The sequence below is a fragment of the Aquarana catesbeiana genome, linkage group LG03 (assembly GCF_042186555.1).
Source record: "Aquarana catesbeiana isolate 2022-GZ linkage group LG03, ASM4218655v1, whole genome shotgun sequence".
In the NCBI taxonomy this organism is placed as follows: Eukaryota; Metazoa; Chordata; class Amphibia; order Anura; family Ranidae; genus Aquarana; species Aquarana catesbeiana.
The window spans coordinates 272945992-272969016 of NC_133326.1; the positions used below are offsets into that span (position 1 = coordinate 272945992).

General features: G+C 43.3%; 1 protein-coding gene across 5 annotated transcripts in view; it reads left to right on the forward strand.

Moving 5' to 3' along the window:
• Positions 1-1020: 1020 nt before the first annotated feature.
• The window catches only part of MDM1 (Mdm1 nuclear protein), a 94518-nt gene continuing 72513 nt past the window's right edge, over positions 1021-23025 (forward strand). Inside the window, exons 1-6 of one of the 5 annotated variants that reach the window (XM_073620083.1) lie at positions 1138-1318; positions 6747-6852; positions 13977-14380; positions 17771-17905; positions 19111-19287; positions 22229-22386. In XM_073620083.1, the coding sequence (XP_073476184.1) occupies positions 1301-1318; positions 6747-6852; positions 13977-14380; positions 17771-17905; positions 19111-19287; positions 22229-22386 (998 nt within the window). In that variant the 5' untranslated portion in view covers positions 1138-1300. Of the gene's footprint in view, positions 1319-6746; positions 6853-13976; positions 14381-17770; positions 17906-19110; positions 19288-22228; positions 22387-23025 lie in introns of all 5 variants that reach the window. The other 4 variants (XM_073620082.1, XM_073620085.1, XM_073620086.1 and 1 more) reach the window with 4 other exon arrangements.

Here is a 23025-nt window from a genome sequence, read left to right on the forward strand (position 1 = left end):
GTTTATACTTTCAGTTAACTGTGTGTTCCCTCACTGTGTGGGGATAGGACTGACTAGGAGAGATGACAGATAGCTGTCCCTACTTTGTAGGAACACACGATCTGTCTCCTCTCTTCTGACAGGGATTTGTGTGTTTACTAAGGATGAGCTCCGGCGTGTTCACATGCTGAATGTGCCGAGCCTGCCAGGAAGTCGGCACGGCGCAGCGCTAATCACAGGCAGTGAGACATTTCCCGATCTCTGCAGCCGCACATCGGAGCTCATCCTTAGTGTTTACACACACAAATCCACATGCTGGCTCTCGTGCACGCGATCGCGCGTGGCTGGCTATACCCAAACAAGAGGGTTAACTGTGTGTTCTCTCACTGTGTGGGGATGGGACTAACTAGGAGAGATGACAGATCACTGTCCCCACTTTGTAGGAACATACGATCTGTCTCCTCTTCTCTTACAGCACAGGGATTTGTGTGTTTACACACAAATCCACGTGCTTGCTCTCGTGCACGTGATCGCGTGTGGCCGGCGGCGATCATCGGGTCCCCCGCTGTGCAGCGGGCGCACGCACGCACGTGCCTCTGGTGGTGCTCGCGCGCCATCTGGTGGCTCTCCTGGGCAAAGCCATATATATATATATATATATATATATATATATATATATATATATATACACAGGATTTCGCCCAGGAGAGCCATTCTGCCGCAGTATATCTGTTAAGGGGGAATGCTGGGAACTCCAAAGTAAGTGGGAGCTTTGGTGAGCAGAAATACCCTTACATCAGGGTTTCCCTTTACACAGCATTCGTTTCAACTGTGTCAAGCAAAAAAAAAAAAACCACGCCGCTACATTTTTCTACTCTGCATTTCCATCCTGGAAATACTAAGACTGGAATAATGAAAGAAAACCTCTATGGTGGTCCCCATGGAGGAGAGCACAGGCCCCTCCACTGTGTGCTGTGCTCTCCATAGATTGTATCTGTCTCTACTACAGACACTGTGACCAGGGGACAGGTGACAAGGGAAGCCTTCACCTGAGACATGAACACAGCAGTCAGGTGCCATGCAGTGCACACAACTAATCCCCACAGCACGAGGAATAAACAAGCCTGCGCCCCGAGGACTCCGGAAGGCCTTCTTCCATTGGTGAAGGAGCTGGCAGAGCCGTTAGCACAGGCGCATGCGCAGTACGGATTGGACGCTGGCTGGGCTTTGCCAAGGTAACGGGTTGTTTACATCGTCCTGACAGCAGAGATCGAACCCTGTTGCAGCACAAAGGAAGCCCGGGGAAAGGAGAGTCCGCAGCATGCCGGTCCGATTCAAGGTGCCTCGAGCTGCAGCTGTGTGTGTTCTAGTGATGGAGATAGGAGAGAGTGAGAGGGTCCAGCAATGTACACTGTGACTCCTGGGGTTCGTTATTAGTTAGAATGGCTTCTCTCTTTACTTCAAACAGGAGAAGTCCGTGTTTATCTTTTACCTGGAAACTGCCGTTCTTTTATAGGATAATACCTCAGCAGAAATGGCAGTTAAAGGGTGCCATCCACATGTGATGTAGGATTGAACTGTCAGATGTGTAGCTGTGTATTGTGTGTCCCATTGATTGTAACATCTGTACACAGATCAGGAAGAATGCTGAACAAGTGTGAGAAAGTGAAAGTGAAAATGTCTGTGATCTGTCCTTATCTACCTATGTGATTGTAGTAGTGTGTTATACCATATCAGATCTCGAGTAAATCCACACTTCATGGAACATAATGGAGGTGTTCCTGCGCTAAAGTCTATCAAACATTTAGGCTAGGTTCACACTCATGCATTTTGCAGTGCGTTTTTGGATTTGCAGAAATGTACTAAGGAGGCACATGGATGGCGCTGACCAATCAGAATCCTCCTAGCCCAGGGATTAGCGGACCTCCAGCTGTTGCAAAACTACAAGTCCCATCATGCCTCTGCCTTTGGGTGTCATGCTTGTGGCTGTCAGAGTCTTGCAATGCCTAATGGGACTTGTAGTTCTGCAACAGCTGGAGGTCCGCTAATTTACCTAGCCTGTCCTGTCAGCGCTGGAGGACAGGAGAGAAAGCCAGGAGGATTTAAAATCCCCAAACCAGTAAAACAACGTCCCAGTGCCTGACAGGGCGCGTGGTGAGGGGGTCCAGTGTAAGTTCACCTTACAGATTTTCTGTCTATGTAGGCTTACCCTGTAACATTATTTCCTATGGGTCACATTCACTTCTGTGTGTTTTCAACTGAAAAGCCTTGAAGGATAACTAATCCCAAAAGCAAAAATCCAATAGAATACAGTTTACCAGTGCTTGGATGTGGTGGCTGCATTCGTTTTCTCTTTTCAGGCTCAGGGCTTTTGTAGCTACTATATATATATATATATATATATATATATATATATATATTTATATATATAATCTCACAAAAGTGAGTACACCCCTCACATTTTTGTAAATATTTTATTATATCTTTCCATGTGACAACACTGAGGAAATGACACTTTGATACAATGTAAAGTAGTGAGTGTACAGCTTGTATAAAAGTGTAAATTTGCTGTCCCCTCAAAATAACTCAACACACAGCCCTTAATGTCTAAACTGCTGGCAACAAAAGTGAGTACACCTCTAAGTGAAAATGTCCAAATTGGGCCCAAAGTGTGAATATTTTGTGTGGCCACTATTATTTTCCAGCACTGCCTTAACCCTCTTGGGTATGGAGTTCACCAGAGCTTCACAGGTTGCTACTGGAGTCCTCTTCCACTCCTCCATGAAGACATTATGGAGCTGGTGGATGTTAGAGACCTTGCATCCTCCACCTTCCATTTGAGGATGCCCCACAGGTGCTCAATAGAGTTTAGGTCTGGAGACATGCTTGGCCAGTCCATCACCTTTACCCTCAGCTTCTTTAGTAAGACAGTGGTCGTCTTGGAGGTGCTTTTGGGGTCGTTATCATTCTGAAATACTGCCCTGTGGCCCAGTCTCCGAAGGGGGGGGGGGGATCATGCCCTGCTTCAGTATGTTACAGTACATGTTGACATTCATGGTTCCCTCAATGAACTGTAGCTCCCCAGTGCCAGCAGCACTCATGCAGCCCAGACCATGACACTCCCACCACCATGCTTGACTGTAGGCAAGACACACTTGTCTTTGTACTTCTCACCTGGTTGCTGCCACACACGCTTGACACCATCTGAACCAAATATGTTTATCTTGGTCTCATTAGACCACAGTACACGGTTCCAGTAATCCATGTCTTTAGTCTGCTTGTCTTCAGCAAACTGTTTGCAGCCTTTCTTCTGCATCGTCTTTAGAAGAGGCTTCCTTCTGGGACGACAGCCATGCAGAACAATTTGATGCAGCGTGCGGCGTATGGTCTGAGCACTGACAGGCTGACCCCCCCACCCCTTCAACCTCTGCAGCAATGCTGGCAGCACTCATACGTCTATTTCCCAAAGACAACCTCTGGATATGACGCTGAGCACGTGCACTCAACTTCTTTGGTCAACCAAGGCGAAGCCTGTTCTGAGTGGAACCTGTCCTGTTAAACTGCTGTATGGTCTTGGCCGCTGTGCTGCAGCTCAGTTTCAGGGTCTTGGCAATCTTCTTATAGCCTAGGTCATCTTTATGTAGAGCAACAATTCTTTTTTTCAGATCCTCAGAGAGTTCTTTGCCGTGAGGTGCCATGTTGAACTTCCAATGTAATGTTTCATATTCCCATTGAGCATGTTCCTGGTATAAGCTCTAAAGGTTTGGGTGCTGCAGCAACAACCAGCTGGATACTGGTTCAAGTCACAATGTAGATACTTGCAGTACACCAAGGATCAGCACAAGGTGGTGTCCAAACGGTTCAGTTTAATGCATGATCACAACACAAAAGGTGCACCTTTTTGTGTTGTGATCATGCAATAAACTGAACCGTTTGGACGCCAACTTGTGCTGATCCTTGGTGTACTGGCAAGTATCTACAATGTTCCAACTTCCAGTGACCAGTATGAGAGTGAGAGCGATAACACCAAATTTAACACACCTGCTCTCCATTCACACCTGAGACCTTGTAACACTAACGAGTCACATGACACCAGGAGAGAAAATGGCTAATTGGGCCCAATTTGGACATAATATTCACTTATTACACTATATTACCAAAAGTAATAGGATGCCTGCCTATTACTTGAACTTTAATGACATCCCAGTCTTAGTCCGTAGGGTTCAATATTGAGTTGGCTCGTCCTTTGCAGCTATAACAGCTTCATTTCTTCTTGGAAGGCTGTCTACAAGGTTTAGGAGTGTGTCTATGGGAATGTTTGACCATTCTTCCAGAAGCTCATTTGTGAGGTCAGGCACGGATGTGGACAAGAAGTCCTGGCTTGCAGTCTCTGCTCTAATTCATCCCAAAGGTATTCTATCGAGTTGAGGTCAGGATTCTGTGCAGGCCAGTCAAGTTCCTGCATCCCAAACTCGCTCATTCATGTCTTTATGGACCTTACTTTGTCCACTGGTGTGCAGTCATGTGGGAACAGGAAGGGGCCATCCCTAAACTGTTCCCACAAAGTTGGGAGCATGAAATTGTCCAAAATGTCTTGGTATGCTGATGCCTTAAGAGTTCCCTTCACTAGAACGAAGGGGCCAAGCCCAACCCCTGAAAAACACCCCACACCATAATCCCCCTCCACAAAATGATTTGGACCAGTGCACAAAGCAAGGTCCATAAAGACATGGATGAGTGAGTTTGGGGTGGAGGAACTTATCTGGCCTGCACAGAGACCTGACCTCAACCCAACAGAACACCTTTAGGATGAATTAGAGCGGAGACTGCGAACCAGGCCTTCTCGTCAAACATCTCTGCCTGACCTAACAATTGCACTTCTGGAAGAATGGTCAAACATTCCCATAGACGCACGCCTAAATCTTGTGGACAGTCTTCCCAGAAGAGTTGAAGCTGTTATAGCTGCAAAGGGTGAGCCAACTCAATATTGAACTCTATGGAACTAAGACTGGGATGCCATTAAACTTCATGTGCGTGTAAAGGCAGGGGTCCCAATACTTTTCACAATATAGTGTTGATTGAAATTCAGCCGGTCACTGCTGAATTGGCTGAATTTCGATACATGTATGGCAGGCTTTAAACCTATAGGTGAACTTCTATTAACACTTTTAAGCTATTACAGCAACAGGTTTTTTTTTGTAGGAAGCCATCCCCACCAGGAGAAAACAGTGATTATTGCTAGCGGCTTTAACAGCTGCTAGTGATAATCGCAAGAGAAACCCAGCAGGCTGGTTGTACCCAAGTTAATTCGATCGATCAACTTGGCACATTTAGCCTGCCCATTAAAGGTTCGAATCTCAGCCGGTTCAGGAGGAACCGGCTGAGATTTGAACTGTGTGTGGCCGGCCTAAGTGTTAAAGTGGAACTAAACCCTTCAATCCCTTACAGCCAAGGAAGCTGCCATCTTAGCCTCTGTTTGATCTGCAATTGCCATGGTGATGCACATGTGATCAGTTATTACTTTGGCAGTTATCGTTGATGACATGACTTGAATGTAACTGTTTTGGGAAACCTTTAGGCCCCTTTCACACTGGGGCGGGGGCGGCGTCGGCGGTAAAGCGCTGCTATTGTAAGAGGCGCTTTACCGTTGGTATTCGGCCGCTGGCGAGGCGGTTTTACCCCCCGCTAGCGGCCGAGAAAGAGTTAAAAACCACCGCAAAGCGCCTCTGCAAAGGCACTTTTCCGGTGGTATAGCCGCGCTGTCCCATTGATTTCAATGGGCAGGAACGGTGAAGGAGCGGTGTATACTCCACTCCTTCACTGCTCCGAAGATGCTGCTAGCAGGACTTTTTTTCCCGTCCTGCTAGCGCACCGCTCCAGTGTGAAAGCCCTCGGGGCTTTCACAATGGAGAGACAGCAGCGGCTGTTTCGGGTCGGTTTGCGGGCGCTATTATTAGTGCAGTAGTGCCTGCAAACCACCCCAGTAGGAAAGGGCCCTTAAATTGATGGGATTATTTCCATTTTTCAATTGTTTATCTCAACCCTCTAACTACCACTTTTGCTGGACAGCTTGGGAATTTAAAAATAACTGACAGGCAGGATAAACAGGTAATAAAATTATGTTACAGGTGGGACTGGAGTATTAATGCTAGTGATATTATACAGTATATATAATTTTTCCACTATAAATTATTGAGAAAGTGATCTTTGTTAAAAAAATAATTAACATATTTAAAGTGGTTGTAAACCCTTACATATACCCAGTGAAGGGACTATCGTCTGGTGACACACATAGATGAAACAAATCCTCCTACAAGTTGTTCCTGTCTATCTGCACTCTTCTCTTCTCTACATCTGTTAAAAGTGCTGAATTTATAAGCTTGCCTGAGAGCTCAGAAAAAAAGGGGAGGAAAGCTGAGCTGAACAGAGCTCAGTGAGGAGAGCTCAGAGAGCTGATTGGAGGGAAGGACACAGCTCATAGCAACAAAGCTGAGGCTGTCAATCAGCTGGAGGTCCGTCCTGTCACCTTTTTTCTCTTGGTGTCAGGAACACTTATCAGAAGTGATTCATGCTGATAGCAGAGGAATGAAGCAGCAGACAGAAATGAAACTTAGTGCTTTTAGCTGAGTCAAGTACACACTATAGAGGGACGTGCTTTGTTCATAATTCATGTCTGAGGTTTACAACCACTTTAAGCTTTTCGCTGCTATTTTTATTGGAATAAAAGCTGTATCTTACATTTGAAATAATGTTCTGTGTTGGCCCAGGCCTCATCAGAATATAACAGGAACTTCAAGAGGAACACATCCTATGATGCAAGTGAAGACGCCACCCAGATGTCCAGATGGGCCGGGCTTCCATCTGATGAGCTTGGTGAGAAAAAGTGCACTTGCAAATGATTCTTTCTAAAAAATAATGAACTGGCATAGATTGTAGATTGAAGGTGACCATCAAAGTTCTAGACGTTCATTTCATAACTTAGAAGCAAAGAAATTCTAAATAAACTTGAGTCCAGCAGAGTCTCGCCTTAAATCAGGCTCTCCATCAGAATCCCACTTACATCATAGTCCCCATCAAAGTCTACCCTTACAACAGAGTTCTTCCTTAAATTAGGGTCCCTATCAGAGTCCCCCCTTTAATCAGAATCCCCATCAGGTTGCCCCTTACACCTGAGACTCCCCTACATCAGAGTTCCCCCTTACATCATGGTCCCCATCACATTCTCCCCTTACATCAGGGTCCCCATCACAGTCCCTCTTAGACCAGAGTTTCCTGTACACCCCACCTTACATCAGAGACCTCCTTAAATCAGAGTCCCCATGAGATCTAGGCAGAGGAAGTGCCATCCTTCTGTGAATGGTGCGGCATGCATATGATTGGTTGTTGGAATTAATGACAGTTGCACTAGAGAACAAAGGGTGGGAGTTGGGGAGACCTGTGTGAAAGGCCACTGACCCTAGCTGTGGCCGGATAAAGTCTTACGGTTTGGATTTGGCCTGCGGGTCAGTTTGGAGACCCCTGATCTACAGTGTATTGCACACAGAACATAAAAATCAGTGATGTCTTTGACAGGGATGAAGCAGCAGTAAACGACAGTAGGTGCCACAATGTCATACCCCCAGTATACTGCTGTGCTTGTTGGACAGATACAGAACATAATATAGTGTCCTTATAATACAAGCGTTTAACCATATGGACGATCTTGTTCTAAGATAGCATAATGAACATTACTGGAGAAAGCATTTTGTGTATTTTAGTTAGAATTAAACGTAAAGAGGAACTGCAGTCTGCTCACATCATTTGTAATAAAAACATCTTTGCCATTCTGAAGCTTCCCTCCAACCACTTTGTATATTTTATATATACTGTGATTCTGTACTTGTTAAATATGCTGCACAAATCTCCTCCATTAAGTCTGGCTGCATCCATTTTTAACTCTGGGCAACTGAAGCTGCTGCCTGTTCACTTCCTGGATTTACACAGACGCACACCTCCAGCTCTGCAGCTCTCATTGGCCGTCTTATGACTCATCCCCCCCTCCCGTTCTAGCAAACTCTCACCAGAGTGAGAAAGAGAGCTGTGCATGATGTCATAAGCCTAGGCTTTTTACCAGACAAGAAACAGGAAGTGGGCTGTATAAGTTATTTATTGGCAGAAAAAGATGTTTTACTGTCCAACGTTAAAACAAGGGCAGAAGATCTAATAGATGGAAAGTTGAAAAAATTACTGAAGGTCTGCTTTAAAAAATACATTTTTTTTTTTAATGATTAACTAGGTGTACGCTGGTATGTGTGTTGATAATAATAAGACAACATTCTTCTCAAGTGAAAGGCTTTTGGAGACAAAAGCCTAAATTACTTCTTCCTAGGGTTGTGCATTTAGACCTCTACTATTCACAAATGAAATATTCATGCTGTACTGTAACAATCTGAAGTCTCCACAACAAACAGACATGTCATATTCACATGAGCTAATTGTAATAAACCCTTATGGCATGCTTATTTTATATACTGTATGTCTCGTTTTAAATAGCTGCCCTGAGAACCCTAGTTATTTGCCAATGAAACTTTCATTTGCCATGATTTGTACCTTGATATATAATGCCGCGTACACACGAGCGGAATGTCCGATAGAAAAAGTCAGACGGAGTCTTTTCATCGTATAATCCGCTCGTGTTTACGCCTCATCGGACCTTTTTTTTTGAAAATTCAGACGGACCTACAAATAGAACATGTTCTAAATCTTTCCGCCGGAACCAGTTCCTATCGGGAAAACCGATTGTCTGTATGCTGTTCCAACAGTCCAAAAACGACGCATGCTCTGAAGCAAGTACGAGACGGAAGCTATTGGCTACTGGCTATTGAACTTCCTTTTTCTAGTCCCATCGTACATACTGTACGTCACCGCGTTCTGGACGGTCGGACTTTAGTTTGACCGTGTGTAGACAAGAACGCTTGAATGGAATTATATCGGAGAAACCTTCAGAGTTTAGTCCGACGGCAAAACCGGTCGTGTGTACAGGGCATAAGTATCTCAATAAACTACAGTGATTGATGTTGCTTTTGATTACTTTTTTTTTTTAGAGTGTATGGATAGCGCAAGGAAAGGTTAAACCCCTATCAGGTGGATTTTTGCTGTCTGTGTCCTACTGGAAAGATTTTTCTTCACTTCCTGTCTTGTTGATGCAATGCGAGAGGAAATCTCCCTAAAGTGTTGTGTCTTGATTTAAGGCAGCCTATTCACTTTGAAAGTGCCCTTAACCACTTCAATACCAGGCACTTTCACCCTCTTCCTGCCCAGGCCAATTTTCAGCTTTCAGCCCTGTTGCACTTTAAATGACAATTGTGCGGTCATGCTACACTGTACTCAAATTACGTTTTTATAATTTCTTTCACACAAATAGAGCTTTGGTTTGGTGGTATTTAAAGGGTTTGTAAACCCTTGCCTCTTGTAGTTCACCAGCCCCCCAGAGCCCCCCTTTTACTTACCTGAGGCCGATCGTTCCTGCGCTGGGGACGAGCACACCGGCTCCAGCCGGTGTCTTGGGTGCTGATTGGATAGATTGATAGCTGCGCAGCAATTGGCTCCCACTGCTGTCAATCAAATCCAATGATGCGGGAACTGGGGGGTGGAGCCGAGTCCTGCTGTCTGTGTCAATGGACGCAGCAGCAGGACACGGGAGCACGCCCGCATTGGTGCCCTGAGGGATATTGCTTCTTCGACGGGGCACAGAAGAGGAGGAGCCAGGAGCGCTGCTGAGGGACCCCAGAAGAGGAGGATCGGGGCCACTCTGTGCAAAACCAACTGCACAGAGGTGGTAAGTATGACATTTTGGTTTAAAAAAACAAAAACGTTTATATATCCTTTAATCACCACTGGGTTTTAAAATTTTTGCTAAATGAACGAAAAAACTTATCAGTTATAAAATTCTGCAAATACCGGTAAATAATCTTCTTCTTAAATTTAGGCAAAAATGTATTCTGCTACATTTGTTTGGTGAAAATACCCCCAAATCAGTGTGTAATATGCAGTTAGTAAGAAAGTTATAGAGTCCACAAACTATGGTTTATGTATCTGAAAATTGATTAATCCCAATATACTGACTACCTGTCTCATTTCTTGTGGCCTGAAAATACCAGGACAGTACAAATACCCCCCAAAATGCCTCTTTTTGGAAAGTAGACAGTCCAAGGTATTTAGTAAGGGGCATGGAGTTGTAAATTTTTGTCACAAGAAGAACTTAAAGTGTAAATTCAACCTAACACTAAAATCCCTGCATCTACAGACATCCACAATCTAACACTAACCTATCTAGCCCTGTAAAGAAGAATACATACCTTTTTTGAAGCCGATCCGGTCTCCAGTGGCAGAAGCTCTGCAGAGGACATGGCCGACAACGGCTGTGAAATTAATGAATGGAGAATGATGTCACCCATAGACTTACTATGGGTCTTCCGTTGTCAGCAGTGTCCACTGCACCCACCTCCACAGCGAAGCCGCAGCTGACAGCGAAGCATCGGATCGGATCGGCTTCAGAAAAGGTTTGTATACTGATTTCATCTTTACAGGGCTAGATAGGTTAGTGTTAGATTGTGGATGTCTGTAGATGCAGGGATTTTAGTGTTAGAGTGAGCTTTAACCACTTCAGCCCGGAAAAATGTACCCCCTTCCTGACTGGGCCATTTTTTGCGATACGGCACTGCGATGCTTTGACTGAAAATTGTGTGGTCGTGCGACGCTGTACCCAAACAAAATTGACATACTTTTTTTCCCACAAATTGAGCTTTCTTTTGGTGGTATTTGATCACCTCTGCGGTTCTTATTTTTTGCGCTATAAACAAAAAAAGACCGACAATTTTTTAAAAAACACAATATTTTTTACTTTTTGCTATAATAAATACCCCAAATTAAAAAAAATTAATTTATTTCTTCATAAGTTTAGGCCAATATATACTCTTCTACATATTTTTGGTAAAAAAAATCGCAATAAGCGTATATTGATTGGTTTGCGCAAAAGTTATAGCGTCTACAAACTATGGGAAAAAATTTGGGCATTTTTATTATTCATTATTTTTTACTAGTAATGGCGGTGATCTGCGATTTTTAGCAGTATTGCGGCAGACAGATCGGACACTTTTGACACATTTTTGGGACCATTGACATTTATACAGCGATCAGAGCTATAAAAATGCACTAATTATTGTGTAAATGTCACTGGCAGGGAAGGAGTTAACACTAGGGGGCGATCAAGGGGTTAAATGTGTTCCCTCATGAGTGATCTTAACTGTATTGGGTTGTGACTGACTGGGGGAGGAGACAGATCGTCTGTCCCCTGACAGAACAGGGATTTGTGTGTTTACACACACAAATCCCGGCTCTCGCTCTCATGCCCACAATTGCGGGTGGCCGGCGGGAGCTCCCGCCGGCCACACGCATCGGGTCCTCCAGCGGCGCACATGCGCCTGCTATGGCTCTTAAAGGAGCCGACGTACCTTTATGGCCATTCTGCCGATGTATATGTATGTGAGGCGGCCGGTAAGTGGTTAAAGCAAAATGTTTATTTATTTATTTATTTATTTTAAATACTGTCATTAGTGCAGTACAGCATCATCATATAACTGGTGTGGTGATGATCATGGACATAGACTGGTGACAGCATGTTAAAAAAAAAAGTTTTAATAATTTTTTACAATTTATTAAATATTATTTTCTTTTTTTATTACTTTTTTTTTACATACTATGAACAGAGTAATACAGTGTACTACTCTGGGGAGGTGATCAGGATTTTTTTTTACTTTACACACAATGATTGCTTATAACAGTGAATTGCACTGTTATAAGCAACCATTTCTTCTGAATGAAATCCATTCATTCAGTGTTTAACATGGTGATTAGCTTTGATTGGCCACGGCTAATCATATGGTACAGATGGACTGTGATTGGCCCTGTCTGTACCATGCAATCACTGTGACCAATCACAAGGATCAACACAATAGTACAAAATTAATGTCATGAATGGAAGGTGTCCATTGTGTACAATTGTCATGGGATCTGCTGTGATAGATCACAGCGATCATAGCAGCAGGCTGGTACACTGATCTGTCATCCGGTGGACACAGTAAGTGTCAGATAACGCCACAGCGCCACCCCTGGGACATGAACGAGGCATGTTACGGGGAGGATGTCATAAGATGCCCACCCATTCCCGGCCGGCATTTTACTATAGGCCACACGGGAAGGTGTTAAAGTACACATGTGGCCATGCTATGGAAATTCAAATATTTACAGGCATGTGAAAAAATAAGTACACACCAAATTAATTTAGTAGACTTTTTGAACATATTTGAACAGGTAAACTTTATATCTTCATTCAAACAGTGCCCATATATATCCAAGTGTGCTAGATGAGAATATAGGGTAATCTGTCCATAAATATTGAAGTTGAACCGGAAATTAATCTTTTTTAGATATAGATCTGAGGCACACTAACAAATCCACCAAGGAATGTCTCAAAAAAAGAAATGGAGGGTTATAGTTTGGATTAGAAAAACCTGATTTGAACCCTATTGAAATGTTATGGAGAGTTAGGCTGCTTTCACACTGGGGCGGTGGGGGCGTCGGCGGTAAAACAGCGCTATTTTTAGCGATGCTTTACCGTCGTTATTGCAGCGGTATTCGACCGCTAGCGGTGCGGTTTTAACCCCCGCTGGCGGCCGAAAAAGGGTTAAAACCGCTCGTATATCGCGGCTATAGCCACGGTATTGCCGTGGTATAGCCGCGCTCCTTCACCGCTCCAAAGATGTGGCTTGCAGGAGTTTTTTTCTTCTCCTGCCAGCGCACCGCTTCAGTGTGAAAGCCCTCGGGCTTTCACACTGAACAAACAGTAGCGGCTGTTTTGGGTCGGTTTGCAGGCGGTATTTTTAGTGCAATAACGCCTGCAAACTGCCCCAGTGTTAAAGGGCTCTTAGGGAACCCACAAACATCTTGAAACCGAAGAAATTTTACATGAAGGAGAGGTCAAAAATGTCTCAGAGTTGATAAAATGCTGCTTTCACACTGAAAGCACCGTCCGTTAGCGGGGCACTTTTAACCCAAAAAAAGGGTTAAAAACTCCAGTTTTGCGGCGCGTTTAAGGGGCTGCCCATTCATTCCAATGGGAAGGACGTTTTGGGAGTGCTAAATCCAGCACTCCCAACCTGCTTTCAGGATTTTTCAGAACTTCCCACAAGCGCACCGCCCCAGTGTGAAAAGACACACTGGAATGAATGGGTGCTTTGCAGAGGCTATTTCTAGCGCTAAAGAGTCTGAAAACCACCCCAGTGTGAAAGGGGTCTCTATACAGTATATGACTTTTATCTATAGGCACTGTTTAAATGAAACGTCTAATATTTATCTTGTGCAAGTATGTTCAAAAGGTCAACAATTTCCATGGAGTGTACATATTTGTTCACATGACTGTACAATGTTTTTAGCCAGCAAGAAGGCTACTTTCTCACTGGGGCCGTGCCGTGTCAGTTGTAAAACTTTGCCCCTTTTAGCGGCGCTTTACCGTCGTTTGTTAGTGGCGCTTTTCAGCCGCTAGTGGGGTGCTTTTAACTGGTAGCGGCCGAAGAAAGGGTTAAAACTGACCGTATTGTGGCGCTTCTGAATCGCTTTTCAGGCCCTGTTTCGGAAGCACTGCCCATGCATTCCAATGGGCAGAGGCGGTTTAGGAGCACTGTATACAGCGCTCCCAAACCGCACCAAAGATGCTGCTTGCAGGAATTTTTGTAATGTCCCGCAATCGCACTGCCCCAGTGTGAAAGCACTTGGCCTTTCACACTGGGGTGGCTTTACAGGTGCTATTTTTAGCGCTAAAATGCCTGAAAAACGCCTTCAGTGTGAAAGTAGCCTAAATAAGCTTAAAAGTTAGCAGTCACCACCAAGCAAAAATATATATATATTTTTTATTTGCTCTTTTCATTGTTCCCTAATGGTTTGTTCTCTTAATTTTAAAGGGATCACTAAAGAGCCAAGCTTTTCTTCAAAACGAAAAGTTCCATATTACCACCCACAGATTTCAAAATCATTTCAATGGAAGGAAAATGATGACTATGCAGCAGACAGTATGAAGATAGATCGAGGTATTGGAAAGGACTTCGTAGATAAAGAGAAAATCGTTACACCAGATGCGCCAAGGTCAAAGACAAAAGCTAGGTCCAAGTCAGCAGTGCCTAGAATAGAGACTGATAATGGGCACTCAGCAGCTCCCATAATGCAGGCAGCTGAAGGCCACTCAAAGGTGGTAGAAACACGGCCTGCCAAGGGTAGTACACCTGCAGCAGAAATAAAAAATAATCAAGATGACTCAAAAAATGTGCCAGTGCCGAAGATATCAATTCATCGCAAAGAAGCTAATGGGGTAAGCAATGGACTGTACCTTGTTGGTACCACACAGATTATGCATATAAAAGCACTAAATACTGATGAACATAATAAATCCACAAGCAAAAAAAGTGTAAAATAAAACATAATGGGGTTGATTTACTAAAACTGGAGCGTGCAAATTCTGGTGCAGCGTTTTCATTTAATCTTAGACAAAAAAAACTGGAAGCTGATTGGTTTCTGTGCTGAGCTGCACCAGATTTTGCACGCTTCAGTTTTAGTAAATCAACTCCAATATTTATAGAAGGTTGACTTTTTGCTTTGACAGGCTCTTTTGCCTGCTGTTATAAAATAAATGTGTACTCCTGTCCCAGGGTTTGATGTGCAGTATTGTCTTATGTCTGTTGTAATAATAGAGATCATAGCTGTTGAAAATATGGGCCTATACTTTTCAGCATGTCCAGAGTCCAGTGGTAACTTTATTCAGTTCTGATTATTTTACATAGATAGATTATTGCACCATTGCATTGGGATTATTTGTATCTTTTAGGCCTTGTTCACACATACTGCAGTGACCTGCGTTTTATTGCACCGGAGGAGTGCAGGTCACCGCAAGGACACAGTGGAGTTGATTTACTTGTGAGTGCAAAATCTGGTGCATAGAAACCAATTAGCTTCCAGTTTTTTTTTGTCAAAGCTTAAAGAGGTTGTAAACCCTGGGGAAAAAAAAAAAGAAATAACCTGTAAGACAAAGGCATAATGAGCTAGTATGCATCGCATACTAGCTCATAATGAAATACTTACCTTAGAACAAAGCCCTCCTACAGGGCCAGCACACCGCTGAGATAGGTGACATCTTCCCCGGTGTTTCTTCCGGGTTTGCGTGCTTCGGCGATGTGAGTGACCGCAGCCGCAATGACGTCACACCCGTGCATGCATGCGGTAGCCGCCGTTTATGGCATGGGCTCTGAAGGTCCGGGTCAATAAATCGGACCTTCAGAGCGCATGCACCGATGACGCAAGTGTTCAAGTTTAGAAGATGTTCACAGTACCTACAGGTAAACTTTATTTTAAGCTTACCTGTAGGTACAAGTAAAAAATAAGAGTTTACTTCCTCTTTAACTGAACAAGCTGAAGTTAGAAGCTGATTGGCTACCACGTAGAGCTGCACCAGATTTTGCACTTTCCAGTTTTAGTAGATCAACACCATAGAAACCAATTTGTTTCCAATGTTTCCTGTCCACACCACAATGCTGGTGTCATGTGCAGTGCAGTGCGGTGCACATCAACACATCGCAAGTTTATTGAGGAAAAAAAAGCTTTTTAATGTTCTTTCCCTTATGTAGGCCATACATTATGCCATTTTCTTTCTTTCTTTCTTTCTTTCAACCACAGGTCAGTCAGTGTTGATGGGGAAATCCCTCCTGCACTGTGTTCTGCTGGCGGGGAGCCTCCCCTGTCGACATAAGTGCAAAGCTGCATTTTTACTGACATCTGTTCTCTGCAGAGACTGTGGGTCTGCATGAATCATTTCCTGATATGTCACAACGTATACCAACTATACTAAAGTGTTACTAAACCCAGGACCCTGCATTCACTATATCTGCATTCACCCTGCATTCACTATATCTGGTCTCCCACAGTACACAGAACATGGAAATGCAATTATTTAAGTAAATATAAACTGCTAAATACCTTTTCTCATCAGCAGTATATAGCAGTCTTGTGACTTCTATCAGTGTCTGGTTAAAGCTTGTAGGAGGCGTTCTCATTCTACTCTGACTGTTCTATGAGGCTGCAGGACCCCTGACCCTCTGTCTGGACAGTGCTGATTGGCCCTGTGCTGATCACATACACCCTCCCAAGAAAAGAAAACTCTCTAACAATGCACACCAAACTGAGCATGTGCATAGCAACTCCAAAGGCTCGGTCTTATCAGGAGATTGCAACAAAAAGAGGGTTTGGGACCTTAAATGAGGTAGATCTAGCATGGCTAAAAGACATGTTTTATTCATTAAAAACATTACATGGCAATATGAGTACATACATAGTAAATAAGCATAACAATCACATATTATTGACCAGATATTCATAAAAACAATCATAGCAACTTGGAGATGACATATTGAGGTATTGGAGATTGATTGGGGACAGTGGAAGCAGGGGAGGATCAGAGAAGACAGGATCAAACAGCCTTTTTACACAATGCAGAGGATTAACTCCTTAAGCTCCACAGTGAGCATAACAAGTATGCTTTACTGCATATACACACTGATTTTACTGTTGTGGGTTTAGTAACACTTTAATGGCATCTCTTGGCTCAGCCCCCACTCCCCAATGGCTCCCACCCTCTCACTTGCTCTTGGTAGTCTTCTGATGATGCAGAGAGTAGTTTTAACGTGGTAATGCTAATGCTGTTCTCTACATTAATACACTTTGAATGATGGGGAAAAATAGATCTTGATTGGTGTTAGCCAATGCTTAGGGGTGCAATCTGGTAGAATGTTGCCATCAATTTGCTGTAGGCATGAGGATTCCACAGTGATTACTGTGGCACTGTAACTTTGTAGCGTCTGAGATGAAAAGTAGCAGATCTGTATCATGCATGTGTGCACCTAGCCAAGAACATACATGCTGTGTTGCTCAGGCACCCGGATTTAAATGATTGTGACACCAAGGGGAAATACTTTAGTCAAGGAAGTAGATACAGACCCCGGAGGATACATGAAGAAAGTGCACTGCTGGCTTTCTGGGCTATAGATAAAACGAGGGCATTGACAGTGTTCTCTTTGAAAGGTAGTAATTACCTGAAACTTTAATTGCTTTTCTTTTAAGTGGACCTTCAGTCACTTTTTCAACTTTCCATCTATTAAATCTTCTGCCCTTGTTTTAACTTTGGATAGTAAAACAATTTTTTTTCTGCCAGTAAATACCTTTTACAGCCCGCTTCCTGTTTCTTGTCTGGTCATTAGCCTAGGCTTATGACATCATGCACAGCTCTCTCTCTCTCACTCTCTGAGAGTTTGCCAGGAAGGGAGGGGGGGGGGGTGAGTCATAAGCTGCAGAGCTGGAGGTGTGCCTCTGTGTGTCTGTATAAATCCAGGAAGTGAACAGGCAGCAGCTTCAGCTGCCCACAGTTAAAATGGATGCAGCCAGACTTAGTAGTAGGAGATTTCTGCAGCATATTTGGCAAGTACAGAATCACAGTATATACCGGTATATAATAATATGCAAAGTGGTTGGAGGAAAACTTCAGAATGGCAAAGATGTTTTTATTACAAATTATGTGAGCAGACTGCAGTTCCTCCTTAAGATACCCAACAACATGTAATTTGTCTAGGGTGCTCATACCTTTAAATATAAAGTGTGTCCACTAAGTCATTTTTTCAAGTAAACATTAGGATACTAATAAACACTTTATTAAAAGGTTCACAGAGTTCTGCAGAAGAAAGCTGGCATGAATGTAGCCCCGTCACATCACCCTCTGAGGACATCTGAATATCAAAGGCAGTTTGAAAGAAAAGCCTACACAGAAAATTCTCCTTTGCTTGCTGCAGAACAGGTATATGTTGGTAAATCACACACCTTGAACATATTCATCTTTCACTTTATCCATTTATTAACAAATTATTAACATTTCTGGTCATGGAGAATGTTTGTTGTTCTGTAATGATGACATAATATTAAACCCTGTCAGACTGTCAGATTGCATGAAATCTGTAGAAATTCTATTACTAAATCTAAAACGTCAATACTTTCCTCTCTGGTTGCCGGTAATGTCGATCTCCTGTACTCTGCAGTGCTAAGGGCAAAGTAGTGATGCAGGTATCAGCAGGTATCAGCAGGTCCCAGATGACTGAGTGGCCAATTACGGCGCACGGCGCCACTCGCGCATGCGCAGTGGGTGCCCGGCTGTGAAGCCACAGCCGGGCGCCCACAGTTAAAATGCCGGCGCCGCCGAGCGGTGGGGGGGAAGAGCGGGGCTTTGATCCCCCGCATCGCTGGACCCAGGGACAGGTAAGTGTCAGATTAAAAGTCAGCAGCTGCAGTATTTGTAGCTGCTGACTTTTAATTTTTTTTTTTTTTAAATGGGAACACCTCTTTAATGAAATGTCACTTGTGACACACTTAAATAAGATTCCAACCAAAAAAGGGAAAAGTAAACAGTGCAATTTGCTGGGAATGGCACGCTGCCACTGTTTCCTACCAGTGCTCTCAATCCGCGTGGCTGCTGGAGTGACAGCCCTAATTCATTATATGTAAACCCTCATCTTGTAAAACAACCCATTTACTTTAAAATAGAAATGAAAGGCAAAACATTTGTGTATACATATTAAAAACATTATAAATACCCTTTTCACTTTTTTATTAGTGATCACATAATCTCTGTTCTCAGCTGCATAAGGATCTTAGAGAGCTGGGGAGGAGAAACAGCAGCACACTGGTCTTCCCAATGAATGGCTGTGCAGAGGAGGGGGGGTGTCAGCACCAGTCTGATCTTTGGAGGAAAACAGGCTGAGTTCCCAGCACAGCCAGAAAACTGCCCACGCTGCGCTCTCATGCCTAGCGTGGTAAGTTTTAATACGAAAGCAGAGGTACTGGCAGGAACAGCAGGTATTGAATTCACACAAAAGAAGCAATAGAAAGAGAAAAGGGTACATTTTCAGATAAGTACATGGTCCATCGGGCACATATTAGGATATTCTGGGTTGACATATTCTTTAACTAAAGCTATTTTTAAACAGTTGTGAATGTTTTCTCTTTCAGGTAATACACAACAAGAATCAATCGGTGCCACCATTTAAATTAAATCTCAACACAGAGACAGAATATAAGAGTCAGTTTAAAGGATCTCCACCGGCTAAAGGTCCAAAGTTAAGAAAGGACTGGGAAGACAAACATCACACAGAATATGACAAAGATAATCATTCTCCTAAAAGAAAGGTACATTTTCCCTCAACCCCTAAAGGATAAGTTCACGTTTTAAAAAAAAATACTAAATGCACACTTTTTGCAGGTAAATAAAATGTGCATTTAGATTTTTTTTTATTAGGAGACTGTAAAGCATTGCACCCATGATCAGCAGATCATGGGTGCAATCTCAGGCTCCTGCAGTCTGTCCGTACCTCGTATGGGCAAGCAGGTACTGAATGACAGGAAGGATCAATGAACTACCTAGAGTGCTCATCAGCACCACGGTAGTTCATTGAGAAATACAAGCCGCAGCAGTTGTAGTTCTCCCATTAACAGAACTCTGTGAATGAGTTACGCGGCTGGGTGGGCGGAGTCCCACACGGCCATGTTTTTTTAAAATTGTGACAGTGGGTGTGGGGAGAAGGTCCCTGGCCCACTGTCACAACTGGGACCTGGAGTGTGGGCCTCTGCTGCATCAGTAACATGTGTTACATGTTACACCCTGTAAACGGGTGTAACATGTAACATGTTATAGAATGTTAACTTATCCTTTAAGAAGATTTACACCCAACAGTGTGACTTACGGAGTAAAATCAATTAACATGCATGTTTTAGGATAAGTCATTCTAGCAGTACTCTCTCCTAGTGTAGGTCATTGAAATCATATGCCAAGCTCAGAAATCTTGATTAGAAACACCTAACTTACTGCTGGAGAAGCAGGAGTTGGCTGCTATGACCCTCTTCAAGACTCACAGATATTGAAGAGGTGACCCCTTCCCTGTGCTTATGGTAGTTATCCCACTGTTCATGAGCAGTTTTATTATTTAAAGCAGGATTAAACCCAAAATTAAACATTTTATTATATTGCGGCTTACCAATTATTAGATGTGATAGCTGTATTCGTTTTCTTTTTTAGGCTTTCTTTCCTTTATTTTCAGCTGGTGATTCAGCCAGTAAGTCTGTTGTTTTTCAACAGAACAATCTCTCCTGCAAATGCAACTGTTGGGAGTGTTGAGACAAACAAACCAACCGCCCCCCCCCCCCCCCATTTGGTCGGTCCGTCAGTCAAACCCCTCTTGTTTGGCTTCAATTTGTTAGTGTATCTGAATCGGCTAGTACATTTAACACTATCCTCCCCCCCGGACTGACAATGCTGCTGTTAGACATGTGCAGAACAGAAAAATGTGTTTAGTTTTGTTTCGGATAGATTCGCTATGTCACAAATTTAGTTTCATTGATTCGCTTTGAAATTCGTTTAGTTTCATTTTGTTTTATTAATTTTCGAACGAATTCCAAATTATCGCAAACAATTCAAATTCAGATCGGTTGAAGAATGATTGACTAATTTGAATTCTGTGTGAAGAATAGCTGGTTGTTAAGAAGCGGGCCGGGTAGCCGGCCACCGCGTCCTTAACACCCGATGAATCATCAGCTGTCAGTGGGTTTCCCAACGGAGAGCTGAAATGTAAACAGCAGAATGCCGTCAATCGAAAAGTCAGAAAAAAAACAGTGTGGGGCCACCCTAATCCATACCAGACCCTTCTGGTCTGGTATGGATTCTAAGGGGAACCCACACCAAAATTTAAAAAGAAAAATGGCATGGGGTCCCCCCCAGATCCATACCAGACCCTTTTCTGAGCATGCAGCCTGGCAGGTCAGGGAAGGGGGGAGACAAGCGAGCGCCCCCCCCTCCAGAATTATACCAGGCCACAAGCCCTCAACATGGGGATGGGGTGCTTGGGGGGGGGGGCTCTGCTCCCCCCACTCCAAAGAACCTTGTCCCTATGTTGATGGGGACAAGGAGCTCTTCTCCACAATCATGGGCAATGGTTGTGGGGGTCTGCGGGCAGTGGGCTTATCGGAATCTGGAAGCCTTCTTTAACATGGGGCCCCCAGATCCTGCCTCACCATGTGAATGTGTATGGGGTACGTATTCACCAAAAAAGTGTAAAAAGTAAATAAAGACAGTACATGAGTTTTTTTGCAATTCCTTTATTAAAAAATAAAAAAAAAAAAACAATGTCCCCTGATGTAGATCCATCATCAATCACGCCGCCCGCTGCACCGCCGGACCCGATAAAAGAAAAAAACGAAATCTCCTGCCTCGTCAAAGGCTCCCCGCCAACTGCCTGCTCCACCGTCTGATATTTCTTAAATGTCAGACAGAGGAGCAGGCAGTTGGCGGGGAGCCTTCGACAAGACCAGAGGTTTTTTTTATTTCGGGTCCGGTGGTGCAGCAGGCGGCGTGATTGAGGATGGATCTACATCTACTGTACGGTCTTTTTTTCACTTTGTACACTTTTTTGGTGAATGCTTAGGGGTACTATGTGCCCCATACTCATTCTCATGTGGGGGGCAGGATCTGGGGGCCTCCAGTTTCCAATAAGCCTCCTTGCCCGCAGACCTCCACAACCACCACCCAGGGTTGTGGGGAAGAGGCCCTTGTTCCCATCAACATGGGGACAAGGTGCTTTGGGATGGGGGGGGGGAGAGCCCCCATCCGAATACATCCGAATTTCCTATAGATCCGAATCTCTGAGTTACCAAAAATTTGCCTGAATTTACATTCGGACCAAAACCAATTGCACATGTCTAGCTACTTTCCGAAGGTGCCCTTGTGCTCATTTATTCAAAGAGTAGGCACCATAATACATAAGGTATGCTACGGGCCAGATCACCAGGTAAAAAACGGTGGAAGTAAAAGCCTAAACAAAACAAAAATAATGCAGCCACCACATTTAAGGATTGGTAAGCTGTGGGATCTTACTTTTTTGGTTTTGGGTTTAGATACTGTTTTAACACAGTATTTAAAAATATTCTCGTTCAAGAAACCAGTATGCAGTGACCTGATAATTTTTCATTTAGAAAGTGCTTTTGCTGGTAAAAAAAAACAAACAAAATATATCAGATCCCTGCACACAAGCAAGATCCTTACTTCATGCTGTGTATTAATGCAAATGTGTTTTTCTAGGATAAAAAAAAGACGGTTGGTGAGATGAAATCTGGTTCTACCAAAGTGAACACAACTGACATAGAACAGAAAGAAACTGACAAACAAAATGTTCTAATAGAAAAAAATCTGAAGGAAAAAATTCTTAAACAACTTTACACTCCCACAAAATATTACAGGTAGGCAATCTTTTCATGCTACCTTATTGAACAGAATACTTAAATGTATTACACAAGTTTTACTGGATAAAATGGTAGCATAACAAACAGATCGATTCACATATAACTGACATATGAAGCACAAAGTGAGCAAAATAAAAATATGAAGTATATAATGCAGTCTTTCAATAGCATTATCACAGTGGTTGTTGATTTACTTCCTGTAACATAGTTTTATTACCTGTTGAACCTGCTAGTAGATACATTATTTTCCACTTACTCTAACAGGCTAACAACCCTGCTTATTCTGAGTTCAACATTTTTTATTTTTTCAAATTTTTCATAATTTTTGCAGCTTTTCTGCACTTAAATCGTACAAAATGTTATCCCCCTGTGGACAGAATATCCTTGGATGGACATGTAATTTCAAAATGACTTTAAGTAAATGACAAAAAAATTTAAACCTGCTAGAAAGAAACCTTTACTGCACCAATGCCACAAAAAAAGTCCAGTTACAATATGCCCAACTACACCTTGACATGCCTCACTGTGCTTTTTTTGTGGAATTGGCGCAGTAAAGGCTTCTTTCTGGCAACTCGACCATGCAGCTAATTTTTGTTAAAGTATGGTCGTATTTTGCTCCTTGAAACAACCACACCA